Source organism: Pezoporus wallicus, unplaced genomic scaffold (assembly GCF_028554395.1).
Source record: "Pezoporus wallicus isolate ANWC-B61680 ecotype Strahan unplaced genomic scaffold, APGP_CSIRO_Pwel_v1 contig_5767, whole genome shotgun sequence".
Taxonomy (NCBI): domain Eukaryota; kingdom Metazoa; phylum Chordata; class Aves; order Psittaciformes; family Psittacidae; genus Pezoporus; species Pezoporus wallicus.
The window spans coordinates 7,586,946-7,603,670 of record NW_026640599.1 but is presented as its reverse complement, the minus strand read 5'-3'; the positions used below and the strand labels follow the sequence as shown (position 1 = coordinate 7,603,670).

The following is a 16,725-nucleotide window of genomic DNA, read 5'->3' as shown; positions in this document are numbered from 1 at the left end:
GGAGATTTTTATCTCTGAATATCCTTACATTAAAAGAAAAAATCAAGACTCTTTAAACCAAGTAAAGGCAATCAGAGGAAATAAATTCCTCTTTCCTCTTAATGTTTGCTTTTTTTTGAAAGATAATGAAATGTGTCTTGAAAAGGGTTGGCGAAAGAGAAATAATCTATCAAATGAACTAACTCATTTAGTAACTTGTAACCCCGTAGTGAAACAATTTGTATGTTGTTAACTGAAATCTCATAACTTTGTAAAACCTCCATAAGTTATGATAATTTTGTTTGGGGTGCTTTTTTGCATTTAAAAACTGTTTTTACAAGCTCTTCTCACTCTTGACTTCGGTCATGGACGAGGGAAAAATATGTGTGTGTTTCCTAAGAATATAAACCTTTCAGGCCATAGATGTTGTTGAGCCCAGAGAAAAAATGAATGGAAACTATTTGTGCTGATTTGTATCTTTGGTTATTTGTACACATAGGCTTCCTCCCATTTGCAGATGTCAGAGAGAGCAGATACACGTGAAGACATAAGATCATTAAAACACAGAAGTATTTCATTTTTAAAAATCCAGGCTTTTAACTAAGCCCAAGTAATACCGCAGGATAGAAAGTATGGTAATCTGTTTTCAGTTACAACTTTTTTTCCCCTTGCAGTCCCTTTTTCTGCCTTGCAGTCCCTTTTGAAGGAGAGTTTTGCGTAGTCTCTATAAAACTAATTTCAGAAGTCCTGTTTGACTGGTTTGTGCTAAGGTTTAAACCACCTTACAGTGTTTCTAGAAAAGTGTTTGTTTAGCGGAGAAGGCCAAGTTGCAGCGTGGAAATCATACATGGGTGCTTCAGTGCTTCTTAAGGTATGGACTTTCAGTAACCATTATACATGCACACAGGACAATAAAACATGCGCAGGTTACTACTACATGGGTGCTTCAGGATGAGCATCAGTGATAGATATATACCATAGGGTTGCAGCTTCTCAAACAGGAGAAAAAATAGAGCAGTAACTTGGTAAGGCCACCTTTTTTAGAATCACATCTTGTTAGTTTACAGTACCTGCCAGTAATTCTTACTTTATCTGAACTAGTATATGAACCGGGATTAGTCAAAACAAAAGATAAGCACAGTTTATGACATCTTTGTTACATTAGTGGGTTAGAAAAGGGCTTTAAAGAGCAGAGTGTTTTAAGACTCAGGCAGGAGAACCTTGGTAGAAGACAGAGAGAGCACTTTTTGCATGCTCTGGAAGTATGTATGCATGTTCAGCTTCTTGAGTTGTCCAGTACATCTTTTCCTCAAGGTTAAAACTAAAAAGATGGTTCCTTGGCAATAAATACGTCTTGTTATTTTTCAGTGTGTGTTTATGTCAACAAGCATGGAAATTCTGGGCCTCACCTGGATAAGAAGAAGGTTCAGCAGCTTCCAGATCACTTTGGACCAGGTCCTGTCAACGTGGTACTTCAGCAGGCAGTACAGGCTTGTGTGGATTGTGCCTATCAATCCAAAACAGTCTTTGGATTTCTGAAATCTGGCCATCACGGAGGGGAAATGATAACTGGTATGTGAAGATGCTTTGTTTCTTCAGTTAGTTGCGAACTTGAGATAGGGCAGAACAACTGAAGTAGCTGCAATGAGTTTTTATCACTTCTGTAACTATTTAAGAACAGTCAAGAACATATACTTGTGAACTCCTTTACTAAGAGAGTATTGGTGTTGTGTGATTTATCTTACTCTGGGACCAGGATGATTTCAACAATTCTTTAAATTAGAATTTAGTAATAGCAGTGTTAAGTAACTTATGATGATACACACAGTTACATATACAATTACATATATGATATACACAGTGCACTTAGATTCTTGTACTAAGTAGAGCTTGTGCACCTCATTTAGCAGCTGTAGCCAAACATATGTCAAGTAAACTCAGTATGAGTGAAATAATCAGCTTTATTAATTCAAGTCATTTGCATAATCTTACCCATACATAGTGTTTGTATTCTTAATGCCCTAGCCAAGTGGGTGACAAGTTTCAAACTAATCTGTTTAGCTTCCAGGCAAGTAATTCCACATGTTAAAGTTGCTGCTTCTTCCCTTCCTGCGTACCACAGAATTGTAGCAGTATCTTGGGTCACTGTCCATCCACCTATGTCCACTATTATGGAATAGGTTTATTTCTATTACATATTAATGGCAGGTCTACAAATTATAAAATTTGTGGAAATATAAATTATTTCTACATCTCAAAGTGAATAGCTGCTTCTTCACATTTCTTTTTCCTTCTAGGCTATAGCAGTTAGCACATCGATTCATAATTCCATCACTGGTGATAGAAAGACTGTGTTACTTTTAATCTCCTTATATTAACACCAGATGTGAAACATGATTAGTAGATTACAAGTTCAGTTAAATACTCAAAAAGATGTTGCTGTCTAACAATATTTAAAAAGCAGCACCCTGACCCACATGCAGCAGAATTACAGTAAGCCTTGCTTATGTGTCCCCATGAGTTTGTTTACAAAATGGATGCAGCTTCTCTGCTGTGTGGTAAAGGTTTAATGGCATTGCATATGTTTGGTTTTGAAACCTATATTGCTTTATTTTTGCAAGATACATGAAAGTTCCTTGCTGTACCAAATTCAGAGTAGTAATTTTTCTAGAACAAAATGCTCAGAGATGTGTGTTTCCTGTATTATTTATTTATTATGAAGGACTAAATTGTAGGTCAGTGGCATATCTGGTCTGTGACTGAGTAGTTGAAAATAATTCTTTCACAGAGGAGAGAGAAATTTCAGAATCTTAATGCATTTGTATTTTGCTTACATTCAAAAAATCTGTATGAAAAGGAATTACTGTTCTGCACCTGGCTTCACCGAAAGGCCTTGGTTCAGAGCAACTGGCTTTGTAGCCCTGGAGTTGAGGAACTTAGTGCTGTGAACTGCTCCTGAAGCAGAGTCCTGGTCCAGGTGGTAGTGAGGCACAAGACCCCACAAGGTTTCCAGTATTCTTAAGTCCCTGCCTTTTCATCAGCTTGTCAAACAGGTTGCTGAGAAGTGGGTGACCAAATGCTCCCTGTTATTTTATCAAAAATTTGTGTATGTTTTATTTTGAGAAGCATAAAATGTGACTTAGGTTAATGTAGCACATGACAACCAGCTGTGCATGTGAACAGTAAGGAAGGAAAGCTTCAGCAGAATAAAAAGAGGAATTATACAATGAAATTGTGAGAGTGTTTTCTTGTGGAGCTTTTGTTTGCAATTGGTTTTGGAGTGTGATTTGTGCAGTTGTTTGGGTTGGTTTTTTTTTTTGACTGGCAAGAAAAAAATTTTTGCAACAGAGAATAAGCAAAGAAATCTAAACCTTTTGTGGACTGATACTTTCATGATGAGTATTATACCTGCAGTAGGAGGAAACTGTATGCTGATGAGAACATGGATAAAATAATCTTGCTAGAATACATGTCAATAATTAGCAGGTTCTTTTGGTTCAGCTGCCAAAGAAAATAATTGTTTTGAATAGAATTGAATTTAGGATTTTTCCATCTTTTCTTACTCAAACAAAAGCACAAACCATTGTATTTTTGCTTGATGCGTAAGATTTCGATTCAGGCAAATATAACTGAAAGGAAATTGAAGGCTTGATTAGCAAGCCCACTAATAGTGGTGGTGTCAGCCCCTTTTTTTCTCCTTGTAGTGCAGACTATGGCGTTTGGTGGGATGGAATAGACTGAGGCTCAGATAAATCTTCTCAAGCAGAACATTAAAATCAGACTCTTGGGTGAGTTTCTTCACTGTCAGACACACACATTTCTCTGATAGTTTAGCTCTCAGCCTTTCTCCTGTCCTGAACCTGGTATTTAAAACATACTTACACAATGAAAGGTGAAGAAATAAGAAGACTCTTCATCCTGGGGGCTGGGATTGTATATGCGAGGTCCATTCCCTGTTTACTTGTCATTGAAGGCTGAGGTTACTACACCTCTGAAGTACTCCTTTTAATTTTTTCCCTTAGCATTTGTCTGGGTGCAAGAGGTTTAAGTTGTCCCCAAGCAAAGCAGATAGTTGAGCATATGGATCTGTATCTCACACCCTTGGCTGGAGTTCACATGGTTGCCCCTAGGTGTTCAGAGTACAAGGGAGCTGTGTTTGCACTGAACCTTTATTTGTGGATTTTTCCCATGGCATGTCTTGCTGGGGCAGTCTCATTGCCTCAGCTGTTCCTTACTTTACCCTCCTGACAGCTCTAAGATAATATTTTTCTTTTCAGTGCTTCTTTTCAAAATGAGAAATTAAGGCATGGAGAATAAGTGATTTCCCCAAGGTCATATAAGAAGATCCATAAAGCTATTATAAAGCATTTTAAATTTTTGCTGAAGCTGCCTACTACCTTGCAGTAAATTTGTCAGGAGATCAGGCTGTGCTAGGTCTCACAGCCCATTTGCTCTCCAGAACTGGTTGAGTTCCAAGCAAAAATTTGCCTTTAGAGACCCCTTTGCCAAACAGGAGGTAGAGGGCCTTGTATCTGAGCCACATATGGGACTGTGAATCATTGGTATTTCATTTGAATATTGGAGCCTGGAAAAACCGAATGGGCCATGGAAACTCATTGGTCTGGGATTTGTCCCTGTAGTATTAACTCTTAAACTTTAAGCGCTTGCAGTGGGTCAGTCTGTCGTGAAAGCAGATGAGAGAGGTACCATGTTGCTGTTGATTGTAGCTGGTTAACTTTCATTAACTCTAATCAGAAGCTTCCTTACATCAGTGGTGTAAGTAATTGACACTTATGATTTCATCAGGAAGCCTAAAATATGCTAAACTTCAGCATTTTCTTCAGTTTTGTGTATATTATGTGTCTCTTTTGTAACACAATATGAAAGTGTTCCTTAATTCAGATCTGTGAATAAAGGCTTTCTTGTCATTTCTGGTTTGGATTTTTTTTTTTGTGTTTCTTTTTCTTCCTTTTTTTTTTTTTTTAAATGCATCTGCTACCAACGAGATGTGATCCTTTAAAGCTCTGCTTATCATTTGGAAACTTACATTAACAACAGAAAGCTGCATGACAAGCTGAAAATCAAGAAGACAAATTGATGCATAAACCTGGTGTTTATGCCACTTCTTTCTAGCCCTGAGATTAAGTAACAAGTTTGTTCCTGCTTTGTTGTAATGTCTTTCTAATCAGAAGTAACTAAAAGTTTCAGCTAATGTAATTAATTAGTGTAATAATGAAATTAATGTAACTATTTGTCCATATATTGGTAGTAGTGAGTCTTTCAAAGTCTTACTAATCTCCACAAAAAAAAAAAAAAATAAAGGAAAATGTGGTCAGTTGCAACACTCTGGGAGGAAAAGGAAGGAGGTCAACAAGCAAAAGACATACGCACATGTCCAGGCTCTTTGTAATCACTCACTTTAAAAGACACAAGATCCATTTGTGGCTGTTGTGGTATCTCTCACACCTAGCTCCTGTTGAAATAAATGGGAGCTTGACCACTGTAGTGTTGACAGCAGGATAGATTTCTCTAGTGATAAAGTAGCAAATGGCAAAACAGTTTCTGTAATCAGAATTTCAGTGGTAATGGATTCCAGCATGTCACCACAAGTGTGCTCAGTTCAGTTAGAAACTGAGGAAAGAAAAAAAAAATCTAAAAAGTTGTTTGCTTCCTTCCCCCACCCCCCTTTTTTTGTATTACTTTTTTAGCAAGTACTGCAAAGCAACTTTTTGGTGTTATCTCCTGCAAGTAGGTGGTGGAGAACTTGCTGTTTTATAAGCAACCAACAGAAATTACTCATAAGGTTTTGGTGATGAGGGAATAGTTGCAAGTTTTGTTATGCTGGTGTGTGAATCCAAAATTATTTCAATTAAAAAAATTATAAAAAAAAGTTCCCATAGAGCAAATTTAAACTGGCATGGAAGGTAAAATCTGTCCTTTGGATGTAAATTTGTTAAACTACCAGAATGATTGCTTACGCCTCTCCTGTCTTGTGTAGTTTAAATCAAATCTGCATGTCTTCTCCTTTAAGTTAATAACGGTGTTTTACCATACTTCATGATGCTTGGAGGGTGTTTGACATCATCTTCTTATTCACAGCTTCCTTTGATGGGGAAAAGCACGCCATCAATCTTCCTTCTGTAAACAGCGCATCGTTTGTCCTGCGCTTCTTGGAGAAACTCTGCCACAGCCTGCAGTGTGATAATCTCTTTAGTAGCCAGCCCTTCAGCCCTTACATGGGATGTGCACATAGTCCTATGGAGTATGATAGGAACAAACCAGGTACTGTTAAAACAACTGTTATTTTCAAGTGCTGATATTTTTGAGAAATGTGGCGACTTCATCACATGTAACTTTTTAATCTGTCTTTCTATGACGTGAGTTGATTGAAATGAATATGCTTCAGTTCTTAGTGAATTGGTTCCAGCGTCACAGTGCTTTTACAGGATGGGATAGCTTATACCACATGTGCAAAAATCATTTTGTTCAGCAAGCCCCTCCTTGTAGCCAAGCCAGGAAACATGTATCACTGTGATACTACTAAAAGGACAAGCTCAAAACTTCACATTTCATTTGTTAAATTTATGTTCAGATCATAAAATAAACTTACAAAAAGATATTTACTGCCTTATGAGAAGGGCCTTCCCCTGAAAGAGTATTCAGTCTGGCCCTTCCCACACCAAAAAAAGGACGTTTCTTCCCTCTTCATTCACCTTACTCAGTGGTGGCTCCAAACTGTTTACATTCTACTGTGTACAGTCCAGCATTCTAGTAGAAAAGGTGGGTTTTTTAGGTGGCTGCTTTTGATACTTCGTATGAGGCCAATAACTGTCTGCTGCACCAGGAGCATAGAGTGAGGGCAAAATGAAGTGGCTGGTGCAAGATCTCTCATCAGGTTGTTTGCCAGGCCTGGTATCGCAAGCTCCAGCCTGGGGGTTACCAGGAGCCATAACTAAGAAAACCTTAACATCAGAGCAATACCAGAAGACTCATATTGGGTGTGAAGCTTCCTCATAGCTGTCTGATAGCCGAGTCTGTCTTCTGGGTGCTACTGTAGAATTCCCCACCACTGCCTTTTCAAGAGGGAAATTATGTTTCTAATTCTGTCATGTGAAGGTCATTAGTTTTATTTCTTTATTTTTTTATTTTCTTAGAAAAGTAGCTAGGGTCAAGGTAATTTGGGTGATGACAGTACAGACTAAGCTGTATTTCTGCTTTGGAAGTTTGTATCAAAATGACTTGAGTCTGTGTGACCCAAGAAGCTGAACTGTAATGTGATGAATGGCTGATGTGTGTCTTTGTCTTTGTCCCCTAACTTTCTCCATGAGCAGCTTTATGCTAGAATAATAGCTGGTGACTTTCCTCTTCATAGCAAAAGAAGAAATGCCTGAAAACAGGATTGCTAAACGATACTCCCAGGACTCTCCACCGTATAGTGCTCCTCTTTCCCCTAAGCTTCCCAGAAATGATGCTCATCCATCTGAAGGTAATTACATTATGTCGGGATTATATATGAGGATTATTTATGGTTTCAGCATTTCCAATCAAAGAGGACCAAGTACAACATATGTGTCTGGTTTGTCTCTAGTCTTTGACAGGTCAGAGTGAAAGCATGTTAATTATTGATCACTGGCGCAGATTTTGCACTTAGGAAAGATCTAGTGTGAGTTCCAGCAGTCCTCCTCCTAAACCTGCTAGTCTTTTTTTGTGAAGGGGCTCAGGCAGATAGGTGACAGATGAAGCCTCCTGCTTCATATATGACAATTTAGCAGAAAACCAATTGTGCCAAAATGAGTTAGGAGATAAATTGGAAGCAATTCTTAATAACTCTAGGCTGGGGCCATTAAGTGAGTAAGGGTGTAGCTTGATGATACAATTCAGCTGAGTTTATGGCTAGCTGCCAGTGAAAAGTTGTTCTGCTTCTGCTTTCCTTGCCTCTTCGTCTCTGCAGTGGGTAACAGCCCCTCCAGCTGAGTGGTGAGCTGCACCAGTGAGCAGAATCACAGAAAACATTTTCATAGAATCATAGAATAGTTAGGGTTGGAAAGGACCTTAAGATCATCTAGTTCCAACCCCCCTGCCATGGGCAGGGACACCTCAAACTAAACCATGTCATCCAAGGCTCTGTCCAGCCCAGCCTTGAACACCGCCAGGGATAGAGCATTCACAACTTCCTTGGGCATCCCATTTCAGTGCCTCATCACCTTCACAGTAAAGAACTTCTTCCTTATATCCAATCTAAACTTCCCCTGCTTAAGTTTGAACCCATTACCCCTTGTCCTGTCACTAGAGTCCCTAATGAAAAGTCCTCCCCACCATCCTTATATGTCCCTTCAGATATTGGAAGGCTGCTATGAGGTCTCCATGCAGCCTTCTCTTCTCCAGGCTGAACAGCCCCAACTTTCTCAGCCTGTCTTCATACGGGAGGTGCTCCAGTCCCCTGATCATCCTCGTGGCCCTCTGTGGACTTGTTCCAACAGTTCCATGTCCTTTTTATGTTGAGGACACCAGAACTGAACACAATACTCCAGGTGAGGTCTCACAAGAGCAGAGCAGAGGGGCAGAATCGCCTCCTTCAACCTGCTGGTCGCTCTACGTTTGATGCAGCCCAGGATACAGTTGGCTTTCTGGGCTGCGACTGGACACTGAAGCCAGCTCATGTTCAGTTTCTCATCAGCCAACACCCCCAAGTCCTTCTGCACAGGGCTGCTCTGAATCTCTTCTCTGCCCAACCTGTAGCTGTGCCTGGGATTGCTCCAACCCACGTGTAGGACCTTGCACTTGGCATGGTTAAACTTCATGAGGTTGGCATCAGCCCACCTCACAAGCGTGTCGAGGTCCCTCTGGATGGCATTCCTTCCCTCCAGGGTATCAACCAAACCACATAGCTTGGTGTCATCGGCAAACTTGCTGAGGGCGCACTCAATCCCACTGTCCATGTCAGCGACGAAGATGTTGAACAAGACCGGTCCCAACACCGATCCCTGAGGGACACCACTCGTTACTGGTCTCCAGCCAGACATTGAGCCATTGACCACAACTCTTTGTGTGCGGCCATCCAGCCAGTTCTTTATCCACCGAGTGGTCCATCCATCAAATTGATGTCTCTCCAATTTAGAGACAAGGATGTCGTGTGGGACAGTGTTGAACGCTTTACACAAGTCCAGGTAGATGACATCAATTGCTCTACCCCTGCCCATCAGTTCCGTAGCCCCATCATAGAAGGCCACCAAATTGGTCAGGCAGGATTTCCCCTTAGTGAAGCCATGCTGGCTGTCACCCAGCACCTTGTTGTTTTTCATGTGCCTTAGCATGCCTTCCAGGAGAATCTGCTCCAAGATTTTGCCAGGCACAGAGGTGAGACTGACTGGTCTGTAATTCCCTGGGTCATCCATTTTCGCCTTCTTGAAAATGGGGGTTATATTTCCCTTTTTCCAGTCTTCGGGAACTTCACCTGACTGCCATGATTTTTCAAATATGATGGCCAGTGGCTTAGCAACTTCATTTGCCAACTCCTTCAGGCCGCATGGATGGATTTCATCAGGTCCCATGGACTTGTGCACATTCAGGTTCCTAAGATGATCTCAAACCTGATCCTCTCCTACAGTGGGCCTAAGGTCTTAATTCTCACAGTCCCTGCATCTCCCTTCCAAGACTTGGGTGGTGGGTTGGAACATTTGCTAGTGAAGACTGAGGGAAAGACGTCATTCAGAACCTCAGCCTTCTCCAAATCCAGGGTAGCCAGTTCTGATAGCTTCCGGAGAGGGCCCACATTGTCCCTAGTCTGTGTTCTATTTGCTACATAATTTTGGTGAAGGGAAGAGTCGTTTGCAGTTTCCTTTTCTGGACTGATTCACTGTGCACTTGCATGAGCACAGGAAAGGGTTGAATAAAATGCAGCCGTGGCCAGGGTAGCTGTAGATCGATTTAGCTCACTGATGAATAGCATCTTTTCCTGTGCTGCGGCTCAGCTGCAGTAACTGAACATGTATCTAGTCTTAGGCTGCCTCAGAGATAACATAAAGCATCTAGGTTTAAGCCTCAACAAGAGAGACTTAGGAAAATGTGGGATTTTTTACTCTGCATTTGCTACTTAACTGGTTAAACCAGGGTAACTTGTTGGTGTTGACTCATCCCATCTGATACGTCTGATACATACTTTCCCTTGCTGCAAGATACTTGCACAGCATTTCCAACGGCTTTTTTTTTTATTTTATTTTTTATTATTTTGTGGGTTTTTGTTTTTTTTTTTTTAATATGATGGCAGTTAGTTATTTCTTTCCTCATTTTTTTTTTCTTCTTTTCTGAGATCCTGGTGTCATTTTGTGTCTGTCAGGACCAGTGGGGGCAGAGTGATGATCTCTTCTGTGCAGATTAAAAACTCATAGGAGTACAGTTAGAGCAGAAAAGGGTATAAAATTAAAATGTTCAAAAAGATAGCTTATTTAAAATGGTACATCTTATTACTTTATAGATATATATGTAGGGTATTCACTTCTTTGTATATAATAACAGCCTCAGAAAATACAGTTCTGCGTTGATTATTGATTTCTGTGTCTTTCCAAAAGAAGTACTTGCTTAACTCCACAGATATATTGTACACCTGAGTCATATATTTCTCATAGGTAACTTAGTAAGTGTAGAACACTGAATTATACTAAAATGAAGTTGTTTCAGTTGGAGCAAAACAAATGTTGGTGTAGATCTGCATTATCTCGTAAGAAATCTTCCTCAGAGTGAACATGTATGCACATACTGCTTTTTAATCTGTGTTTGCTAATGGATCCCTTTTATGGATGAAGACAGTGTACTCCTTAAAATACATTTTAAGATCAATAGTTCATTATAAAGTGCATAATAAAAAAGATAAGTGTTTTGTTGGGGTTTCAGAGGCTTGAATTTGTCCTCTGTGCGTTTCAGGAGGCCAAGTGTTCTCCAGTGTTGTGTGTTTCCCATTAGGGTAAGGTCCTCTGCTAAAAATCTGGAGGTAATTTTTGTAGTGGTCAGTCACGGGTTGGTTAGAGAGAAGATCCGCCCCAAAAAAGTTCTGGTTCCACTGAGACACAGTTGTTTTGAAATAGTTTTGAAGTATCATTTGAAGGCAAAATGGAATAATTGTGGGAAAGGGTCTTTCAAACAGCTCATTTTCCTTCTGATGTGCTCAGGGATACGTTTTGCAGATTTTGCTGTGTTTCTTGCTCACTGACAGTTTCTTCTTTAAGTTATGAAAAATAAAGGGTGGTTGGGTGGGAATAATTCGGTCTCCCTCCCCCTGAAAACAGAGTGTTCTTACTACTGCGGCCGATTACATCATTCCCCTCATGTATGAGGCAGAACAACTGGGTTCTAATTCCCAGAAGAGCTCTGAGAAAACAAAAACGTCTGTGTTTAAACAGTCTGTTGTCATCCTTACATTTGAAACATAAGGCCTTTTATTGGCCTTTTATTAATCTGCCCAGAGATCAGGCATGCTGCAGAGGAACCTCCCATGTCTTTCCATACCACTATAGCTCACAACTGCTCAAAATGTCAAGGCAGGAGAAGCGTGTCATTCATTGCTCCATGCATTGCGAAGCTCCATTTGCTAGCTGCCAATTTTGAATCAGCTGTCATACCAGTTGACCACTTTTTCATCAGATTGCAGCTGCATTGTGTTAGAAGAGAAGCTAAATGGGTGGAAAGTGGACTGGACGGTATAGTTGCTGAACAGAAACACCTTCTCAAAAAGATGATGGGAATTATGCCCGCTTTTCCACCTTGTGTATGTGAAATGAGAATTTACAGTAGGATAAATTCAAATGCTTGTATCTTGGGGAAAAATGCAGAGTTGATCTTTCCCAGCCCTATTTACTACTGTTTAATTTAGGATGTATAACTTTATAGAGAAATCTGGGATATAACTGGAATAAAAAAATGAAATTCTTTTGTAATACAGTCAGTTTTAAAAATCTTTTTGTCTTCTGAAATCTTGACAAGGATTGTGTAAAACAATTATTAAAAAAAAACACCTATATTTGGGACCTCTGCTTCTTTACTATTAAAACTACAAGAAGTTGTTTGTATTTTTTTTAATAACTACATTACATGGAGTTGGCTGGTACATGCTTAAATACCCTAGTTGAAATTTTCTGCTGGTGAGTATTGTCTCCACTGTTTCATCCTAGCATTCATGACTTCAGAAATCTGAGTTTGCAGGTTGAGTTAAGTGTTAGGCTCTTTTATATAGCTTTGTTGTAACTATTTAAAGTTATCACCTCCGCCTTTGGTCTTGGACTGAGATTTCTGTTACTGATTTCATTCTCTATGGCTCTAATTGTCCCTTGGTTGGCTACCCTTTAATTTTATAATGCATATCATGGGCTACATCTCCTAAAGTTTTCTGAAATTCTATAGAATGATGGGGTTTTCTTTTCATTTTGATAAGTTGCTGCAACTGCTTCAAGCTGACAAATGTAGAAAAGTTAGTTTTCTTGTTTGTTTTCTTTGAAAACTTCAGTGCTTTGCTTTTGGGATTCAGATCTAACAGCCTAGAAAGTTTTGCAGTGGTTGTTAATGGTTGGACTTAATGAAAGGTCCTCTCCAACCTAAATGATTCTGTGATTCTGTTCTGTGATTCCATCATCTTTCACTTACTTAACATTCACTAAGTAGGGAGCTGGCTCTGAGTGCCCTTGGTTGCCTTTCAGGATTATGCTGTCTGAAGATCAGAATGTGCTTAACAGTTCTTCACTCAGAGAACTTAAGACCTCATGAGGCAAGTTGAAAACATGCTTGAGAACCTCACAGGGTTTTTTAGGAAAATACTCTTCCTTTAGGTTTAATTGGCCCAAAAAATGATTGAAATTTATCATATAAGAAGAGTAGTAAAAAGCTCATTTCAGGAATTTGTTTTGCAGAACATGCCAGCTCTTATGCCAGAGTATGCTGCTTCGCTAGCATATGTTTTATAACTTCACTAGAGTAATTTTCAAGATGGTAGTGTGGGGTTAACACTTATGTGAACCTGTTAGCTGTTTTTTCCAGCTCTTAAGTCTCCTGCCAAAGCAGCATTTGTTTCGTACAGATTTATACATCATGGTTCCAACTTTTTTTTGGGCTAGGTATTGGCCTGGAGTAGAATATATATGATTGCTAGAGAAGAGAGTGGTGTTCTGATCTGTTTGGGTTTGGGTTTATTCCTCTTATAGCATGTTTCTCCCAGTCAGACCCGAATTTGGTTGACTGAGAGCGGAATTTTCAGTAATCAAGCAAACCTGCCTCATGTCTCATGGCACAGGGAAAGGGACCAGCTGAACTCTGCTCATCTGGCTTAGAAACTGTATTGACAGGCTCTAAAAATTCATGAGTCTTCTAAGTGGGTGTTGTTTGTGTTCTGCAGAGTAGAAATCAGCTGAGAAGTGCTAGGAACTAAAAACGGGAATGTTGTTATACTTCCTTCGGAGACCTGGTTTATGTGGGGGTTTTTGGCTTGTTTTTTTTTTTTAACTTGCTTAGTGGATTCAGTAATTCGCATGTATCTTTTTAGCTTTCCAGAGTCTGTGCTCAGAGACCCTGCCCTGTGCCAAGAACTAACTGTATGTAGAGAAAGGGTTTTAGTCAAAACGTGTTATGTTAGAGTGCTGTAGTTGTAATGGTTTTGTCTCTAACCTATTCAGTTTTTAATGATGGCCTCTGTGTCTGAATGCATTGGGATCTATAGAAGATAACTGTCCACTTGTTTATGAAGTTAGTGACTCCCTCTGCTGTCTGGAACAAATTAAACGATTGTTAGTTAGCATGAGCTTTTATTTATAATAAAGATTTCTTGCAAGATAAATGTAACACATTCTTAATGCTTAGCTTTTTGAGAATAGTGTAAAAAAAAGATAATGAAAATGCTTGACTAAAATTGTTTGATGTATCAATTTTAATGTTGGACAGTTTTACCTAAAAAAAAAATTCCTGTCACTTCGCTGTTCATAGTATTTAACAAATACAACTGGAATTATTTATGGAAGACCGTCACAAACTTGACATATTAAATCTTCTGCTGAAAAAAAAGGTTTTAAAGATACAGGAAGAGCTCGGTGATTAGTAGAGGAAAAGGAGCAAACATTCAGCAACAGTAATGTCCTCACAGGAGATTTGTTAACAGGCTTACAATCTGTCAGTATCTTTAAGAGAATATAGTAAGGGGTTCAATAACAATGATATAATGTCCATCACTTTGAACATACACATACTTGTTTTTTGCGTAGCAGAAACATTGCCTATAGAGGAAAACAGCACTTCCAAAGAACACCGATTTTCTGAGGACTCTCTGGACTCTGCACACAATTCTGTAAATCCTTCAAGCCCAACCTGTCAAAATTCTACAGAGTATCGTGCTTCAGGAGGTGCACCATATTACAGAAATTCCCATCAGTCAGTGAATGCTACCTCAAATTCAGCCCCAGTCCTGCGCAGGCTGTCCTTGAGCTCTGCTGGGAGCAGCGGTTACTATGAAGTTAGTAGGAATCGAATGCAGAGGCGGATTGAAGGTATGCTATATAACTAAATTTTCCTAAATACGTAAATGGTTTTGTTAACATACAAAGTCTGTGAGTTATGAATAAAGAAGCTCTTTGCCATAAAAAAGCTTGCATATGGAATGAAATGTGCTATTGCCAAGCATGTCAGGCTTGGTAATGTAACTGCAAATACAGAACTGAAGACTGTTAGAACTAACACTGCAGTGCAAGCTGGTGTGAGGGGTCTTGCCTGCTGCACCTTCTTCTCACTGCTGTTATGGCCCCTGCAGCAAGGCAAACTGGAGAGGACCAGCTATATGCAGCTCACTTCCTGAGCATCTTGTTGCCGATTTCTGTGTTGTTGAAATATGGGGAGAGGGTTTCCTCCTGTCCTTCCCTCTGTCTGCACAGCTTAACTTGCCTTTGCTATGTTCCCAGTTAATGGCATCTTGGGACCCAGGAGCCAAGTATAACTCAAACTAATTCCTCTAGGTGTGTCATAGTGCTAATGTTTATGCTGCTGTAAATATGTGTATTTATATAAGGCATTTAAAGAGAAATGGAACAGCTCAATGTTGTTTGGGGGAAAATAAAACATCTTTCATTTTTATATACTACAAAGAATGCATAATAAAAGCCACATGTTAATATTAAGAATGTCTTATGTAAAGTGAAATGTATTATCCCTGTATAGACTAGTGATACTTCTTCTTTTCACAATATTTTTATACTAAAAGCTGCAAGTTCCACAACTGGGCCAGATTTGAATTCACTAAAAAGGGAACCTTCAAGAATATTGAATAAGGATCCTTCCACCTGGTCAATAGAAGAAGTAATGCGTTTTGTGAAAGAAGCTGATCCACAGGCACTAGCTCCACATGCAGAACTCTTTAGGAGACATGTATGATGCATATCCATTCTGTTCTAGTAGATTGTGTGTCACATTAATCTCCTAAAATACAGCTTCCATCTCTATCACTCTATTTGCAATTGAAGGTAGAATAGACTCTACTCATATATTAGAGGGAGGCTGAAAATTATTTTTCCATCTGAAACTCCTCCTGCAGTATATCTTCTCTGTGCTCCTATCTTGTTACACTAAATATCCACTGCTTTCCAGTTTCTGTGGAGTAACACTGATACTAGAAGCATCCAAGTTCTAATGACCAGCATCCATAGTGCCCCTGTCATCCCTGGTACCTCTAGAGGAGATGGCATTCTCATGTACAGTTTGGGACATTTGGCCTACCTAGATGTCACCTAAGACAGTTTGTTTTGAGGACTGATTATCCTAAAGTAGAGGCTGTTATGCCTCTTTAACTTTACATTTGGTCACTAATACTAGAACTCAGAGAATCAGTTGAAATGCTGAATTCAGCTGTTTTGAAAAACAGTATGTAGGGTTTTGTAAGATTAAATGTTGTCTTTAGGGAGATGAACTTTGTCAGTTTCTCTGTGCTATTACTGGTCTCTCCTCTTCCTTCTCACCGTGCTTTTCTATAGCACGTTGCTCAGCAAAAAACTGCTTGCTTATTTGATTGTATATACAGCCCTCAAAAAGAGGTTGGCTTTCTCTTTAGTATTTTCCACACATGTTCTGCACCAGCTCCTACTAACAGCTAAGTCTCAGGGTAAGCTGGATTGGACAGAAAACTGAAAATAACTTTTAATGGAGCTTCCTGTCTTATGTTTTATTCTTAGTTGTATAACAAGACTAAATGTCACTTGTTTTGTCAGGTTTATGTTTAAAAAAAATTAGACAGAGTGGTTTTCTTTATGGTGTTTTAAGGAACTAATTGCCTGTCTACAGTATGTAATGCTGGCAAGAGCTTAGTACTGTCACATTTCAGCAGCTTCTCAACCAGGCTGTTGAAATCTGACTAAGTTGTCCTTGGTCTTGATCCTAACAATCTGTCTAGTTTAACCTGGACAGAGATCTGTCTTACTTCACAGATTTAGATGGTCTGTAACCCCTTTCTCTGTGTGACTGTTTGCATGCGCATGCCAGAATCCTCCCACAGCTGTGTTCAAGGTTCAGTGCAAGGCCTCAGTGCTTGGATCATTTAATCACTAACTGCACAGCCCTTCCTTTGCAGCTTCCTTTTTTTTTTCCCTTTGACCCATTCACTTTTTTTCCCAGCCAGTACCTAATTTTGAGGGCTCTTTGGTCTGTTTCTTTTACCTACTGTAATGTTCTCTAACTTATCAAATACCTCAACCATACATTAAAAAAATACTAACATGAATTCAGTTTCAG

At 39.5% G+C, this 16,725-nt stretch overlaps 1 protein-coding gene across 1 annotated transcript in view; it reads left to right on the top strand.

Moving 5' to 3' along the window:
* SCML2 (Scm polycomb group protein like 2) overlaps positions 1 to 16,725 on the top strand; it is a 70,155-nt gene that overhangs the window by 50,831 nt on the left and 2,599 nt on the right. The window contains 5 exon segments of the mRNA XM_057419484.1: positions 1,348 to 1,551; positions 6,079 to 6,261; positions 7,352 to 7,465; positions 14,217 to 14,498; positions 15,206 to 15,369. Coding sequence (XP_057275467.1) covers positions 1,348 to 1,551; positions 6,079 to 6,261; positions 7,352 to 7,465; positions 14,217 to 14,498; positions 15,206 to 15,369 — 947 coding nt within the window.